Raw genomic sequence first — 18,466 nt, forward strand, 5'->3', positions numbered from 1 at the left:
GAATAGGCCCCAGAGTTTTGAAAGTGACAGACACTCTTACAATTAGTTTGCATTATTGGTATTTGTATGTTTAATGAATTAAATATGTAGTTAATGGTTGTCTTCTTATAAGAAAAAAGTATAAGTAATTGTATATCTCTTTAAAAAAAATGTATGTTTCCATGGTAACTAAATGCCTTAGAGGATTTTTTTTAAATGTTTTAACTAATTATTTTTTTTTAGAAAACTGAAATCTTGCATCTACAGATTGAGAAAGGCTACATTTTCCCTTTGCTCTTTCATAGAAAGTAATTATGATGCCATCATTAGACAAACAGAGAAAGGTACAAATACATTGTGTATCTAATCAGAACTTATTTCACAAGACACTGGATACAAATTCATAAAAGTATCACTTTAAAGTAGATTGAATCTTTCCAAATCAAGCCATGAAAAATATGTTTTTGAAGTGAAACGTCTTCGCTGGCTCCTGCACCTAAAATTTCATGGCACAAATCTCCTTCATGGAGACGGAAGTGACGTCATTGTAGCTTTGTCACAGAAATTGTATTTGTGATGGTGAAGTTTTTAATTCAATTAAAGAGATTTGAGTATAATTTATTTTTGTGTTGAAATGTCCATACTTTCACTTGGAATACATTATATAATTGACTTATAATAACTAAAGTAAGATACTTTACAATCCAAAATAAATGTATCTAAATGCCATTACTCTCAAAAGTCTTTAATTCAATCTAAATCATAAAAATCAAAACACAATTTAATTGACAAAACCCAAAGAAGTTTGACTTAGAACGCGCATGCTCGGCGCACACACACCCTAGTTTTTTTTTATAATCATCACAGTTACTATATTATATTAATGTATATACAATTCATTTACACACCTTGCATGTTTTCCACTTCTGTCTTGTATCTATATTTATACTCATTGGGAATGTGTGTGTTGGTGTGTATATACAGTATGTACACATACACAAACAAACAGTGTGTGTGTGTGTATATATATATATATATACATTTAGAGGTATCAGTACCGTGTTAGCCGAGCTTCAATAATCAAAAAATAAATAGATGATACCGTTCTGTGGCTAACGAAATGCTTTTATTTGTGCGAGCTTTCGAGATACACTGATCTCTTCTTCCGGCGATGTTACAATGAATGAAGCAAAAGGTATACTTAAAAACAGTGTCTCTTGGAATGTTATCTGTGCTGTTCCTTCCCCCGGTGTGGATGTGTTTTATGGCTAGAGGTGTCAAAAGGTGACTCTGGCCATAAGATGAACGATCTGAGGGTTGCCATACTCAAAGGTAATCTTAAAACCCCGAAAGAGAGACGGTTGCATGAATACAAATTTATGCAACTGTTCGGGACACTTAGCAGTGGCCTAAACAGAGATCGAAATTTTATGAGTCATTACTGACACTAGTGAACTCTCGTCCCATGAGCGTTAAAGGCCATGTCTGTACATACTGTGCTATATGTATGCACACACATCTGTCTCTCACACATACTAATACTCCTTGTTTTTCCATCCCTATACACCAATAGGGACCACTTAGTATCCACACACACTTTTAGTTGCGCTACAAACTCTCACATTTCCACACCCACCCACACCATTTATATCCACTCCCACTCCACACACACCTTGTGTAAAGCACTATATATTCTGTGGGCTCTCCATTCATTTTTATTCACACTGATACACATACACACTCTTCCTTCACTTGCTTTCAGTAACCTTTTGACACCTCTAGCCATAAAACACATCCACACCGGGGGAAGTAACAGCACAGATAACATTCCAAGAGACACTGTTTTTAAGTATACCTTTTGCTTCATTCATTGTAACATCGCCGGAAGAAGAGATCAGTGTATCTCGAAAGCTCGCACAAATAAAAGCATTTCGTTAGCCACAGAACGGTAACATCTATTTATTTTTTGATTATATATATATATATATATAAAAACTTCTAGGACTTGACAGCGTACAAAGACTGAAGTACAGTGCCTGTCATCTATAGCTGGGGTTGATTGGACTTGTAGTCACTCGGACCTTCCCTTCTGATTTCCTTTGGATGCTTGACATCCGGCCCCCGAACTACAACTCCCAGCAGGCAGTCAACAAACTACAATGACGTCACTTCTGTCTCCATGAAGGAGATTTGTGCCATGAAATCTTAGTAGGTGCAGGTGCCAGCGAAGATGTTTCACTTCAAAAACATTTTCATGGAAAAGTACTGTTTTTTTATTAGTGATATTCCATGGAAGTCTATGAGATACAACTTTTTACAATGAAGAAATACATACATACAATGAGAGTTGACATACATGCTTCTGTGTAGGACTGCACCTTTAATGCAGTATACTACCCATGTTACCTGTCAGTTATCACAAGCACCTGTTTTTGGAGCATTGATACTTAATGTACCTTCTTCCAGGGCACACTTTAAAGGAACGGGCTTCTGCTTTTATACAAAATTGTACTCTGGTTATTTCTGGAGTATAGTCTACTTTTCCAGTCACTTTATAATAAATAAAACATGCAAGACCTACATAAAGTACAGAAACAAATAACAGCATGAATCGCATCTCTCGAGGATGGTGGTTTAAAGAAATTCTGAATATTTTAGGAGGCTAATGAGGAATATGAATAATGTATAAAAATATAAACCAAAGCAAACATTGGGAACAATTGAATGCCATATGTTACTACACATATACAGATAAATGACGTTATGCAAATCTGTTGAGATTTAGATTAATACTTTTAAATGTTGCTTGGTAATTGAAAAGTAATGCTGTTCAACATTGGTTTTTTTTGGTATGTGTAACAGGGGAGTAATCCCTGTTCAAGTAATGTGCCTTTAATCTAGCAGTGTTGTGGTTAACTGCTGGTAGTCAATTAATAAACACCACCTGCCTGATTTAGATTGCTTACAAAAGCCTGTCTTTTGAGACAGGAAGGGTGTCTCCTTAGCTCATACTGAGCTGAACTTTGGAGAGAGAGGAGAGATTGTCTTTACTCTCACAACCTGTCTTGAGCTCTGCCAGAAGACACAGCATAGCTGCTTTCAAGACACAGGGAAAACTTCTAAACCTGAATGCTGACACACCCTGAGGGAAGGGAGCTGAACCAGGAACAGAGAAGATTTTCCCTCCAAGGAACAGATAAGACTTTCATTCTTAAGAGACTTCGTATATCTGCTTATTTCATGCTATATGTTTTGGGGCTGAGAGACATGCTTATCTAGGGGAGTTGTGAACTCCATAGTGTTTCACTAGAAATACTCCCAAATAAATAGAAGCTTTGTTTACCCCATGTTTGGATGGTTTCCTGATGTTGAGGAAATAGGCGCAATAAAAAGCCTTCTTTAATTTCACAATAATCAGTCTCTCTTGCATACCTCTATGAACGTCCGTCTACAGTATGCCACTGGATCGATATTAGAAATCAGAAACCCAAAGCATGACCTGGTCAATTCCGATGATCTCTTTAAATACATCATGTTGGAAGGTTAGGATTTTGGGCTCCCCGCGCTCCCTCCTTTTCTCATTCCAGTCGGCGCTGGGATCCAACTTCCACCCGACCAGAGGCAGGAGCTGGAGGAGGGGGCTGGGGGTCCCCCCCTCCTCCAGCTCTCCTGGAACTGGATCCTAGAGCCGACAGGATGATGGGGAGGGAGCGCGGGGCCCCTGGACCGACAGGACTGTTTCTCACCTAGAGATAGGTGTGTGTTCTTTGAGAGGTTGGTCTTACCTTCTCCGGCCCGCCTCCTGTAGCGTCTCGTTGCCATGATGACCGACGTAAAATTACGATGTGATGTAATATGACGTCGCGTTGCCATCGCCACGTGACATCACATGCCGTCGTGACTTCATAACGCCGCAACACTGCCAGGGGGGCGCTCTTCAGGGTAAATCCCCTTAACATTTTACACGGGGGTGTAGGGGGCGCCACCTTCGACCCTGCAAAGCCTAAAGCCAGCACACTGCCAAGCAAGCTAAAACCAAAGTCAAGGCATAATGAAATTGTGTGAATTGTTTGACCTTGACTGGTCATCATGGTATGAAGAGAGTCTTGTTGTTTACATTTAATACATGAACTCTTCTACTAAAGGTTCCTGAGTGTAACACAGCATTGAGGATTGTGAGAGCTTCCTGTTTTCCTTAGCTGGAAACCAGAGAGCTCCTAAATTCAGTGAATATAAAGTTGGCACAATGCACAAATAGCCCTGAGAGATTCTGAATTCACAAACACAACAGGCTTGTCTCCGCTGGAAATCTGCCACTGATCTGGGAAGCCCAAGGAATGCCCCATATTCACATGGCACAAAGTAACCTTATTCTGTACCCCTTTACCTGTAAATTTGGAGGCTGCTGCACTGCACACTTCCTGGCTTCTGTCACCATATGAGCTGTATCTGAGTGCCAGATCAGTGGTCAGAAGGTCACCTATAAAAGAAACATCATCATCTGGTGGTCAAGCTGTATGAAAAATATGAGGTCTTACCGGTTTGAGTCTAGTAGTAAAATGAGGTAGATCCTATAGTGATATTACTAATATTGTGACTTACCCTGCTTCCTGAGTCCACAAATATGTGTAACCCCCTGTGTATTGCAAGCAACACATGCACACTGCCCCCTAGCAGGTTCCTCTCCAATGGACATTTGACTATGATGAGCCAGCAGAGAGGCTGGTGAAGGAGGGACTAAGAGGGAGAGGAGTTGTTAAAAGGGGGAAGCCATGACAGTTACAGTCAGATCCGCGTGGGCCCGAAGGACTTCAGGCTCAATCCAGAGTGACCTGTGAGATAGGATTTACACGTGTCACGCAACGGGCGAGTGCAAAGTGGCCAAAGCGAGAGAGATGGAGCGAGAGCCCAAGAGAGTGACCGGGAGCCATTCCGAGGAGTGACAACCGACGGAGGGGATTCCCCAATCGTCATAGGAGACAGTGGCACTGAAGTAAACTTTGCGAAGAACAGAACTGCTACATTCAATTATAGACACGAGCTCCGACAGTGTTCCTGCACCTCACTTGTAGGCCTGAATACCCAGTATTGGGAGACCTCCTAGGTTGACATTAACACAAACACACCCGTGCAGCGCTTATGTGTAATGTGTATAGAGGTATTGTGATTTGTGTGTAGTGATCCTGGTTGCAGGGAGAACAAAGTACTTATTTATTTATAAAATATTTTACCAGGAAGTAGTACTTGCTATTCATTAATATATCAACTTCAATTATATAGTAAATGCTGTTGTAGTTGTGTCCCGTTGTTTAACTCCACGCACGTGGAGCACATATTACAGGAGTAAGGACTCAGCACCCTATAGTGAAGTCTGAGGTACAGAAAAATAGAAGGGTTACATATGTTCGCATAATTAGTCTCTTTTTGTATTAAATTAAACCTGAGCTTAAACAATCTTGCACTTGCCCCTTTACCCACCTCCACACTGATACAGAATCCACCCCCCCCCCCCTTCACTGGATAGTGTTCACGTGAATGGGGCTTTTCATTGATTCTGCACATATTGTGCAGAAATAGCCGTGGGGTATCTGCCAAAAAGCCACTTGGTGTGGAGAAAACAAACAAAAATCCAAACATTCTGTTATTATATCTAAGGGGCTTACTCTTTATACGCCGATTCGGCATTTCACATTGTTTTCGTCTGGAATTCCCCCTTGACTACAATGAGGAATTTTGGCCAAGGACTCCACTTCGGCAGATATAGAATATAAGCCCCTAAATGTGGTACCCTTGTAGTTAGCATATATTAGAACATTCACCTGACCAGGGCTTGCCCTCAATAAAGTATGACTCTCTGCTATCACCGCGTTCGGTAGGAGGAGTCCCTGCTTCCATTGCTGGGAGTGTTGAACCTACAAACACACAAGGTTATCAGTAAAGAGCAATAGAAAATGTAGTTTCACTGGAAATGTATCAAATGGGTGAAGAGGGGGAAATCCTGTGAACAATAATCCTTTGCTGCCAGAGGAGATAACTAATCATTGCAGAGCATTGGGATGTGGGTCCCTGAAGCAGCAAAAGAATAAAGCTGCGTTTCTCCAAATCATTTTGTTTTAACTGAAAGCACTACAGTATTTACCAGTTTAGTAAAAAGGAATAATAAATGATGTCAAATGTAGGCTGCTGCTACGCTAACCCATGTTCCTATTACCATGACCCTTCAAACTGAGTCAAGCATTGTGCTGCAACTTATCTGAATGATTCAAATACACTTAAGACAGGAAGAAAACAAGACGCAAGCATAATGGGCCATGTCTACTAAGCAGTCTTTTGCCATAATGCACCTTTTAGTGCTGTAAGACACCTTACAAGTTAATGGGTGTTCTCCAGGGCCAGAAGGTGTCTTATGGAAGAAGACCGCTTCGTAAATGTGTCAATATGTATATGTTATTGCTAATTTATAAATGAAACATTCACTGTATAGTATGTAAATGTCCCGTTAAGCTGTATGATCAGTCTTAAGCTCTGCTAAGGTAATGCAGCTATAACCCATCTGCCGTCAGAGGTCTGCAGTGAAAGGCTCTACTATATCATATGTTTGTCAACAGTCAGTGTTGCCCACTCTATAGGACCCTGCATAAAAAGAGGTTTCCTTGTGGTCTGTGCACAGCACTAAAAATGTAGAGTTTCATATTGCAGACAAGATCGGCAGTGATGTGCTGCTGCCAGCATCCAAAGCCAGAAGTTTTAACATGAATGCACCTGGAACACATACTGTACACTAAGTATAATGTGTCTGTAAGTAATGTGGCTCTCATGGAATGTAATACGTTAAATAATGCAAATTGTTATTACCTGTGCCTTGGTCATGTGAGAGGGATGGCTCCTTTGATAGGTATGGTGCCAATCCTGCACACAGCATTTGTTCTGTGCTTATGACTGGTAAAAGTTCGGTCTCTGCATGTGGCAGCGGTTCTTTCTCTCCTTGTGGCTGTGATTCTGTCTCTGTTTGTGAGAGCAGTTCTTTCACTGACTGTTGTACTGTTTCTATCTGTCCTTGTGACAGAGGGTCTCTCTCTCTCTGTGACAGTGGGTCTCTCTCTCTCTGTGACATTGGGTCTGTCTCTCTCTGTGACAGTGGGTCTGTCTCTCTCTGTGACAGTGGGTCTGTCTCTCTCTGTGACAGTGGGTCTGTCTCTCTCTGTGACAATGGGTCTGTCTCTCTCTGTGACAGTGTGTCTGTCTCTCTCTGTGACAGTGGGTCTGTCTCTCCCTGAGACAGTGGGTCTCTCTCTCTCTGTGACATTGGATCTGTCTCTCTCTGTGACAGTGGGTCTGTCTCTCCCTGAGACAGTGGGTCTGTCTCTCCCTGAGACAGTGAGCCTTTCCTTGTGTCTACAACTGGCTCTGAATGTGACAATGGTTCTGTTCCTCCTTGTAGCAGCTCTTCTGTGCTTCTGTATGGACTTTCTGACACTTGACTCTCTCTATGCATGGCTAATGACTCTATCTGTGGGGCGCTCTCCAGTTCCTCCGATATTTCCTTTATTTTGGTTTGGATTGTCCCATTGTCTAAGTCCAAGATCTCTGCCCCAGGGTTCCATCCCCGATCCATCTGGTCTGCAGCTGCCATCACACTCTCTATAATAGCCTGCTTTTCTATTATTTTCTCATCCAGCACCACTCTCTGCTCGTCCATCTGGCCTCTGGGAGCAATATCTTTATCTGTCAGCTTTTCCTGCAACAGTTGTCTCTCCTGTCCATCCCCCCTTACAGCTGTAGTATCTATTTCAATAAGCTCACCCATTTCCATCTTTTTCTTCTGAACCGTGTGCTCCTCAGAAGCACTTTCATGTTCTCCGATCTTCACTCCCAACAGCTCTCTGTCTCTTTCAATAGCATCCTCCTGCTCAACGACCGGTATTAAAGAGACACTCTTTCTAAGCTCAGATGTGACTTGTTCTTGTTGAATGATCTGTTCAGTTTCTTTTTCTGCCCCACCGTCTGCTAATTCCTCTGGAGCTATGACCCCTTTGCGCCCTTCCTCGGCTGGCAAACAAATTTCTGTTGTTTTTAAGACTGTAGTGGTGGATCCATCTTCTTTCTCCTCCACAGCATTTACCCCTTCCTGAAAGTCAGCCCAGAAGTCTGCAGGGTCCATTTCACCTAGCTCAATTACAGGCCCTAATTGAAAAAAATTGCTTTAATTAGAGGTCGCACAAATACATTATAACTTCTATCTCTCTGCTGCTGAAGGTGCCAGTTACCCCCTGCAGGGCAATGTATCTAAGGGCTCTGCATCAGACATCAGGATAAGTGCTGAGGTTCCCCAAAATATCCCCCATTCTCACATTGTCGGGGGTTTCGTGGCTGCCATTCCTCTGTCTCAGAGATGGTTTTGTCATAGAAAGTTTCCATCATAGCCAGGACCCTCTGTCTGTCAAGGAAGCCAACCTAAAAACCAGAAGAGCAGAAGTTGAAGCTAAAGGGATAGAAAGAATATACACTCCGGGCCATATTTGCTTAGTGGTGCTATGCCATAAGACACTTTGCGCCACTGGCACACACTTTACCGCCCATTCACTTCAATGGGCCATCATGTGTCTTCTGAAACTGGAAGGTGTCTTATGGCATAGCACCACTGAGTAAATAGTGGCCTGAGAGTCTATGAATAATTATAGCTCTAGTTTACCAATGTAAACCCATTTGCTGCCATGAGGGTCTGTAATTTGTTTCTTTGCAATGCAGTGAAATCTTCTTTGGCAATGAAGGGGTTAAACATATTATTGTGCCCTCTGTAGACTGCTGGGATATCAAACTGCTAACACTGCCCTGCAGTGAACATGGGCTCAGAGACAACTGGGGCACTCCCCTTAGTCTATGAAATACAGGCAATAACACATTCACATTTTAGTGATGAATGCCTGTCTGTCTGTGCACTTCATGCCATATCTGGCATTGAATTTTGAAAGCTTAAACAGTTTAAGGATGCTTCTTCCTGGCATCATAATTATAAGGTTTCATCAAGGATACAACATCTTTTCAATGTGACATTATACAATGACTTGTCTTGTACTTGAAATTCTAAATAGCTGCTGCAGTGCATCAATACCAATCTTTTTCTCCAGCAGCTGCAAAATCTATGAGAGAACCAATGCTGTATGGTGCTCCAAAACAAAAAGCAGCAATTTATTTTCGTTGTATAAGCAAAGTCTTATGTGGAATACCCCTCCAAGAGTTAGTGATAAGGCTGGAAAATGACTGTCCCCAACAGATGTGTGACTGGTACAATGAAATCCCACGTGGCAATGAAGTAAGGATATATATCAAACACCTGCCGGTGTCCAGTACTATTAAAACATCTGAATGTTGGGGGAAGATAGCCAAATCACAAGGTAAAGAACAAAGGAATGGACTCACATGGAATGTATATCCTCAGGTGAATGTTGAGCCAACTGTGTCCAATGGTCCTGGGGTAAAGGTGTGCATCCGTCTGCAGGAATCAATGAACAGGAAGAAGAGAAAAAGACGGAGCACTACATCGAGTGCTAGCTTGCCAAAAAACAACAGAGGTGCGTTCCTACAATAAAAATAAAAAATTTATTGGATCATAGTAACAAATAGCACACCAACGCGTTTCGGACTATACAGCGCTTCATCAAGGTGAATGTGAACCTTGATAAAGGGCTGTATAGTCCAAAACACGTTGGTGTGCTGTTTGGTACTCTGATCCAATAAATTTTTTATTTTTATCGTGGGAACGCACCTCTGTTGTTTTTTGGCAAGCTAGCACTGGATGTAGTGCTCTGTCTTTTTCTCTTCTTCCTGCGCAAAATCTATGAGCCCTGGTGTTTCTCTGTGTTGTGAACTGAAATGCCATACGGTTGATGCTCCCATAAACTACTTAAGGGGAATGACCAACCTTTCCGTGGTCACATTTAAGGAAGAGATCCGAAAATATCTGTCTCCAAATGTCATGTTGGATAGTTTCATGAAACATGTCAGCGCACTGTGCAAGGTTTTGCAGGAACTCCTGGAATAAGTCTGTGCTGAAGTGCCGGATATAGGGATATATGAACTGCAGAGAGAAGAAGAGGTTGGATAGGTTTCTAGTTTAATGTAACTGAAAGGTTTCAACAGAGATACCAAGGCGTTAAGTAATTGAGATATACTCACTAGAGGATTACTGTGAAATAACCATACCTCAATGTGGTGAAAAGCTTTCAGAGACTAAATGTATGAGCAATGGGCCCATTACATCCATCAGAGAAGGTCAAATATATCTACGGTATATTACTAGCTTTAACTGGATGGCAAGGGTAGTAGGTTGGAGTGGTGCAGTGGAGGTACAACAGTTTTTAGAAAATTATTTTGTACTGGGCCACACTGGAGACTATTAAACTAGTTATAAAACATAACGGAAGGGACTAAATAATTTAAATGTAGAGAAGGGTATGTGAGGTAAAGATGAGGAGGAAAGCATCATCTATAAAAAAGTAAACTTGAGACTTGAGGGTGAGTGATGAAAATATGAAAATAAATACTTCCATTGGTTAAGTCTCTTTAATACTTTATATTTTTCATTATTTTCATTGTAAGATCAGGTAATTCCAGAAGTTATATTCTAATTCCTTTGATGGTGACATTCCGAAGTATCATTACATACTTCTAAGACTTGTTTCACATCTCAGTTCTAAATAAAAAACTGGGTGCTGTGGTTATTTTTCACCTCTATAAATTCCTCGCCATTTATCTTCTGTTCCAGGGATTTGACCGTCTCCAGCTCCTTGTCATACACTATTCGGGAAAAGACGAGGCATTCGTTGAAATATTCATGCCTATGCAGAACTGAAAATCCTAGGAACATTTCACTTCTAAAATGGACCAAAAACAGAAATCGGATGACAAGTTGCAAAGATCTTGACAACATTCAGATTGTCAGTAACGGGGAAATAAAACACTTAGGGGCCTATTCACGTAGCTTCGATAAAATTGCTGCTATCTCGAACGGTGTGGCATGACCCCATCGAACGGTTTGATATTTGTGTTATTATGGTATTCAGAAAGAATCAGAAACCATTTCAACAAGTCTGAAACCATGAGGTAGGAAAATGCCAATACCGTACGGGTGTAGCAGCGATGCTATCTCAGCCTCTTTCAAAGTTCTGCTCTGTGCGATCTGGCCGCAGTCTGTAAGAGCTGCATCGAGAGAGCTGCACAGAGAGAGCCGCATCTCCCTGCAGAGCTCTCACAGGCAATCGCACTGTTTTTATTTACATTTTAATAACAATGTACTGTAGCAGGGGGTCTCCGGAGCAGAACCGCATTAATTTCAGGTCCGGGGACCCCTGCATCCCGAGATACAGGCCCCGGTGTGGGGTGCCAGTATCTCCTATGCATTTAAATGTCCCGGTCACGTGATGCGGGAGAATTAAACATTGCAGGGGGATACCAGCCCCACATACCAGGGCCTGCATCTCGGGAATCTGGGGGTCCCCAGGGCTGAAATCAATGCGGTTCTGCTCCGGAGACCCCCTGCTACAGTACACTGTTATTAAAATGTAAACAAAAACAGCTTCATTACCTTAGCGGCTAACCGCTAAGGCAATGAAGGGGTTAAACATGAGTACCTGTTTTTTGGGGGGTACAGAGGGTGGGTGAAGGGGGTAGTTACCCCAGGGTGGGTGGTTAGGCATGCCGGGAAGGTTGCGGGATAAGTTAACACCTTTACTACCATAGCGGTGGAAACCGCTATGGTAATGAAGTCGTCAACCACTCCCGCTATCCACCCGAGAAGCCTAACCACCCACCTTTGGGGCAACTACCCCCTTTACCCAATCCCTCTACCCCCAAGAAACATTAAAATACAACAACCCTATTACCCACCTCCTCTACTCCCAACAACTTTCCCCCCCAACACATACATTCCAATAATGGGCACAATTACTATTATCCAGATCTGGATTACAGTATAGCTCATTTGTTCATTAAATATAACAGTATCCAGCAAGCATAAAGTAAATAAAAGTTCTACTTATCCCTGCCAGGATGAAGGCTGTCCTCATCACCGTTCTCCGTTTCCATGTCCTCCATGGGCAGCAACATTATATTAAAAAAACAAACTAATGGCCACTGACCCCTTAATCACCGTAGCAGTTAGTAACTGCTGTAGTAATTAAGGGATTAACCCTCCTCCCCTGCTACCCACCCGGGATGCCTAACCACCCTCCTCGGGTCATAATATGGCCATGGTTTGCCACTATAGCAAGGAATGGGCCATTTACCAATAAAAAAAAACAAGCACCAAATAAAATACATTACATTTCATTCAAAATAAAAAACATGCCAATAAACCAATTGATTGGCACAGTGGTACACCGCGCCCATATAATATGGTATGGTTTGCCACTATGGCAATGAATGGGCAATCTAAGAAAAAAAAACAGGCATAAAATAAAACACATGACATTTAAATAAAACAAGCATTTCACAATAAAGCCATTGATTGGGACTGTGGTAAATCATGCCCACAATATATGGGCATGGATTGCCACACTGACAATGTATGGGCAACCTAAATAAAACCATAACACAAAATACAATACATAACAAATAAAAACAAGAACCAAAAATACAAAACATAATTAAATAAAAACAAGCATTTGCCCAAAAAAATGCATTGCTTGTCACTGTGCTTATCTATGGCCTGAAAGGGGCATAAATAAACACAATGGCAGTCAATGGGCAACCTCAAAAAAAAACATGCAATGAAATTAAATACAATCAATGTTTTTATTACCATTGCTGCTTCACCCCCGTCCTACGCAAGCAACAACTCTTGACCCTCGATGCATGATCCTCAACAGTCGATGCAAAGAAGTCCATGATCAAATGTTGATTGAAGAGACGTCTCCCCGGTGAGTTCTTCATTCTTTTCTTCTTTCTTTTCTTCAGTCTTCTATTCTTGCTTTGTAATCTAATGGGGCGGATGTTGTCCCATCCGCTTCTTAAGCTCAAATGAGACGTGACAGGCCTTATATAAGGCCTGTGACGTCACATTTGAGTGTCAAATGGTACACCCCCAATCCGATTGGCTGGTGTACCATGTGACAGGGTTTATTATTATTTTTTTAAAGGATGTGAGGTCATCTTAAGGGGAAGGAAGCCAGCCTATCAAGAAGGCTATGCTTCCCTACCTTTAAATTGACGTCACCAGAAAAAAAATGGCTGCCATCACATGGTGATCTAACCAATCAGATTAGGAGATGTACACCCCCAATCTGATTGGTTGTAGTACCATGTGACAGCTTCCATTTTTTTAAAGGATGTGACGTCATCTTAAAGTCAAATCCTTAAAAAAAAAATGGCTGCCATCACATGGTATTATAACCAATCAGATTGGGGGTTTACCATGTGATGCCTCACATGGTATATCTCCCAATCTGATTGGTTGGATTACTATGTGATGGCAGCCATTTTTTTCTGATAACGTGGGGGTAGTTGCCCCAGGGAGGGTGGTTAGGCATCCCGGGTGGGTAGCGGGGGAGGATTGGTTATCACCTTAATTACTATAGTGGTTACTAACCGCTAAAGTGATTAAGGGGTTAGTAGCCATTAGTTTGTTTTTTCATTGTGCTGTTGCTGCCTACGGAGGACAAGGACGCGGAGGACGGTGATGAGGATGGCCTTCATACTTGCTGGGGTAAGTGCAACTGTAATTTACTTTATGCTGGCTGGATAATGTTTTATTTTTTAAATGGGCAAATTAGATATTATCCAGATCTGGATAATAGGGATTTTTCCCATTACTACTGTATGTGTTGAGGGGGCAGGGGGTTGGGGGTAGAGAGGGTGGGTGGTAGGGTGCCCATTTATTGCTATTTGGGTTATCTTTGCTCCCATTGAGGGCATAGGTAACCACACTGACAATCAATGGGTGTATTGGCTAGTATTGTGTTTTAACGTTTATTGTTGGCAGCGGGGGTGGGTGAAGGTGGTATTTGGCCCGCGGTGGGTGTTTATGCCTACCGGGTGGGTGGCAGGAGGGGTTAACTCCTTTATTACCTTAGTGGTAGTAACCGCGTAGGTAATGAAGGGGTTAACTCCTCCCGCAGGGCCTACACACCCACCATGAGCCAAATACCACCTTCACCCACCCCCGCTGCCCACAATAAACAGCGAACTTGTATTTAACCCCTTCATTGCCTTAGCCGCTATGGTAATGAAGCTGCCTATAAATGTATTTTTATTACATTGGATTGAAGCAGGGGTCTCTGGAGCTGGTATTTATAACGGTGCTCGTCTCAGATAGGAACTGGACCCGCAGAGCTGAGGTAGGGGTAAAATATTACCAATCAGAGCCAGGGGACAGAGTCCTGTTACAGTAGTCGTGATCCAGGCAGAGGTCAAGGCAGGTGGCAAAGATACAAGTCCAGATACAGGCTGGGGTCTAGGCAGGTGGCTCAGTAGCGGTGTTCGGGGTCACAGGCTGAGGTCGGCAACAGGCAATTCAAAGAACAGGGAGGGCTCAGGAACAGGGCATGCAAGAACTCAAGGGGACCAGGAACACATAGCAAACATTCTACGCTCAGGCAGGGGCTGGAAGTCACTGACTGCTATTTAAGCCCTGGCACAGGTGCAGCCAATAACCAAGTTCAGGAAGGGGTTGCCAGGAACCAATATGTCCACAACAGTCATGCAAGGGCAAGCTCCAGCAAAACCCTGGACTGGAACCCTTACAGTATTTATGTGTATCAGCTCCGGAGACTCCCGGCTTCAATCCGATGCAGGAAAAATAAAAAAAATATATAAATCCTCCCGCAAATCTGGCGAGATGAAATGTGTTATAAACTCTCTAATTCAGAGCCTCGGTGATCTCATCGGAGGTACTAGAATAGGGTGATTTTCTCAAAAACGCGAGTTGGAGCTGTTTTTCAGCTCCCGCTCGGTGTGTTTGAGCAGGAGCGCTACCACTCGGGGTGATGCACTTCCCGTACAAGTTTGGCAGGTGTTCGGAGATTTCTGAATAGCAAGATTGCCAAATCGTAAGGGAACTGCTCAAAGAGCTCGATTAGTTAGTTATCGAAGCTACTAGAATAGGCCTCATAGAAACATTTGGATTCGTTGATGAAAAGGAACATATCTGTTTCCATCTCTCATTGTGATCTTCATGGTGTGTAGAGCATCCACTGAAGCTACTGTATGGATATAGTTTAATGAATATATCTATTGCGCAAGTGATTTTGATTGATCCCAGTCGCATGATTTTCCATTAAAGTATCACAGCAGCCTACTTTGCTACTTTTTCGGTTAAATCAGGCAGATACTGTAGCAGTATAAAAGTGAATGCAATCTGAAACAGTTAAACCTCTGGTATTAACATGGGTCACACATAACGCTTTCCATAATCTTAATCCAGGAGGTATGTTGTTCTGAGTCTTGCCTGTGCTTTGATGATTATCAACACTAAACTTCCCCCACGGTTTGTGTGCCCCATGGGATTAGTTGGATTGTAGGTGGCACGGAACTTTAAAATGGGAATGCCCTACAAGATGTGAATCACTGCAGAGTCCTGGAATATCTCTGCAAAGAGATTTAAGATACCAATTACACATTTGATGTATTCCTTTGCGGGTGCACACCCACAATCCATTCATGTCGCATCCATTACATTGCGCTAAGTAATATTTCTGTAATATCAAAGTTAATATTTTGTTCACTGTGTTTCTTTATTCTGATTTCCTACCGGAGGACATTCACAAAAATATTCATGTCTCAATGTATGTCTCCTGGTGAAACATTTTATAAATAAATACTTTAATCAACTCTGAAATAGAAATTGACAGGTGGCTCCATTTATAATGAGGTACATGAGTACCTCAGGACTCATTTCCAAAACAGGGACATCTGGATTAGGATAGAAACAGCTGGTGCACTCCACTGCGGCTAGTTATTCCCACCAAATCTCTCCCTGTGCTGAGCGTTACGTTATTATGTTTTGTTAGTCCTCTCAGAAGCAAAAAGGGTAGCATTCACACATTTGTTGAAGGATCTCGCACCTAATAACAATACTAATGCAACTGTGGCTTTTCCTAGTACTAAGCGCTGTCAGAAATGAGCTAAGTTCCAGTCCATGAACCCCAGAAGGTCGCTTAACAAGGTCCTACATATCCTGCTCTATGAGGGGTGGATAATTGTATTTCCCCTGATTAGAACAGTCCCTGCTGTAACAGAGGGGGCTCAAATTAGGTTACCCAGACATTTAACTCCTTTATCAGTGTTGTAGGAGTTTGCCACTAGATAATCACCCATGAAGAAACTGTTTGGAGAGTGATCTGATGGTAGAACAGCCCTCCTAGAGTCCTCAGTCAGATGTCCCACTTGAAGAATGGGAAAAGTTCATGTGAGAGAGGAATTAGTCATCTCTGCCAATCTCAGTTTTCCAGTGGCTGAACTATAAGAAATGCTAGACAGACCAGGCATACAGAGAAAGTAAGAGCGAACAAGTGGCTTCAGTTTCAACAAACACTGATAAAGCTATGACAGGAGAATATTATCACACAGTGACATGGACATTATTGTGAGCATCATAACATGTTTGGGCTCCAGTCTTTGGGGCTCACTTTAGCCTTAATCATCTTCAGTAAAGTAGTGCAAATAATAAGGAACAATCATTCTGCTAACTCCTACTTAGTTACACTACTGACTCTCACCTGGTTTAGCTTCCAATGAAAGTGGGGCCATCTCTTCTAAAAATGATCTTAGAGCACTTTGTACCTGCAAACAGAGTAACACAGCATCACAGGCTTATTCTTTCGAAACTTGTTTTTATTCCCTTTAACTTTTCATATTAATTACCTAGAAAGGAATTGCCACAATGGTCATTATTATAAAGAATAACAAATTAAATGCTACCGTGTGTATTATTCTATCTACGTTTCAGTGACTCGAGACCCTCATCAGGGTTAAATTTGAATTGAGTGAGACCAGAACATTTATAGAATAAATGAACAATCTAGCAGTTAGTGTAGTGTTTGTTATTCTCTATAATTGGATATTTTGGATGCCACATTAGAGATTTTGATTTGATACAGAATTGTCGTCAGATATTTAAAGGTGCGTTTCCGTCTAGGTTTTTTGCACTACGTGGGAAGCATGGGGTCTCCGGAGCTGAACCACGTCACTTTTAGCTCTGGGGACCCCTGTTTCCTGAGATACTTGCCTCCCTACGTAATGTACAGTAGGTAGCAACCCTGGCTGGGAAAGCAATATGGCAGTTTTAAGGTCACGTGGGTCATCAGGAAGCCACACATGATTCGTCACGGCTTCCTATTGGCCCATATGAAACAGAACTTTTAAATATGCACGAGATACCGGCAGCACCTACAGAGGAATCGGGGGACGCAGCGGGTCCCCGGAGCTGACATAACGTGATTCAGCTCTAGAGACCGTCAGCTTCCCATCTACAGGAACCAAACACAGGAATGAATGTCCTCTCAGTCATGGCAGATTTAAATGGTTTAATTACAAAATAAAAACTGTACCATTTACAGACACACACATTAATCCCTCCCATTAAGGAAAGAGAGTTTGACACAAAGTACCTTGATATATTAACACAGACAGATGCCACATGGAAAGATGCTCTTAGCAAGCACCAACTTACCCTCATTTATAATGTATATTTGCAACGTTGGAGACATATTTCCCTGATCTTTTTTTTTTAGCAATCAGCAGAGTAAGCAATGTTCTGCAGGACAATAACAGCGACATGCTACATTAATGTTATGCATTAAAGGAGCAGTTCCTCCTACTCAGTTTGTTTTAGCCCATATTTTTTCTACAAGGTGGTTACACGGGATCCCCCTGAGCCAAACACCACTATTTTTAACTTCAGAAAAATCTTCAATTCCTAAGATACTTCCCGGTGAAGTTACCGGATAGAAATCTCCCGCAGGGGAAACAAAATGGCAGCAAAATCTCAGGCCAATAGGAAGCTGCAACATCGGCTGTGGCTTCTTATTGGATGAAGAAAACATCCACTATGAGGAGCCATATGTTATTAGATTTTTGGTGACTAATATCCCAACATTTATATAGCATAGAATATTCACTCCCAATTAAGGGAAGGATAAAACAAATTGTAAATAGTAATCCACTTATCTGAATCCAGTTTACATTCCGCTATATATCACATGGTTGGTTTGTAGGTATTTTTGCAGCCATCCAAATAAATAGAAAAACCATAGTACCCTCGAGCCCGGGCGATTTCGGCGTTACAGAAGGGCGCATGAGAATGGTGTGTGTACCGCGGAAACCGGTTGGGCTCTACGGTGGTATCCTGTTAATATTCTTTTTTGTCTTAATAAATTAGTTTTTTATCTTCAGAGCAGTCTATGGGTCGTTTATCGTAAGTTCTGCAGTCCTTTTTCTTCTACCATCAGACACTGTTTACACAGGGAGAGGGAGTGGCTCAGTGAGTAAAGAC

General features: G+C 42.0%; 1 protein-coding gene across 14 annotated transcripts in view; it reads right to left on the minus strand.

Annotated features, from left to right (window-relative positions):
• Positions 1–18,466, minus strand: part of EFCAB5 (EF-hand calcium binding domain 5) — an 85,684-nt gene that overhangs the window by 33,170 nt on the left and 34,048 nt on the right. For all 14 annotated transcript variants that reach the window (XR_012800420.1, XM_075594219.1, XM_075594227.1 and 11 more), the window contains 7 exons: positions 16,692–16,755; positions 10,709–10,776; positions 9,902–10,057; positions 8,331–8,433; positions 6,835–8,163; positions 5,799–5,891; positions 4,367–4,459 (listed from right to left, as the gene is read on the minus strand). Coding sequence is in view for 13 of the 14 variants with exons in the window: in XM_075594219.1 (XP_075450334.1) it covers positions 4,367–4,459; positions 5,799–5,891; positions 6,835–8,163; positions 8,331–8,433; positions 9,902–10,057; positions 10,709–10,776; positions 16,692–16,755 (1,906 nt within the window). In the remaining variant the exon portion in view is untranslated. The remainder of the gene's footprint in view (positions 1–4,366; positions 4,460–5,798; positions 5,892–6,834; positions 8,164–8,330; positions 8,434–9,901; positions 10,058–10,708; positions 10,777–16,691; positions 16,756–18,466) is intronic.

Source organism: Ascaphus truei, chromosome 3 (genome assembly GCF_040206685.1).
Source record: "Ascaphus truei isolate aAscTru1 chromosome 3, aAscTru1.hap1, whole genome shotgun sequence".
Taxonomy (NCBI): Eukaryota; Metazoa; Chordata; class Amphibia; order Anura; family Ascaphidae; genus Ascaphus; species Ascaphus truei.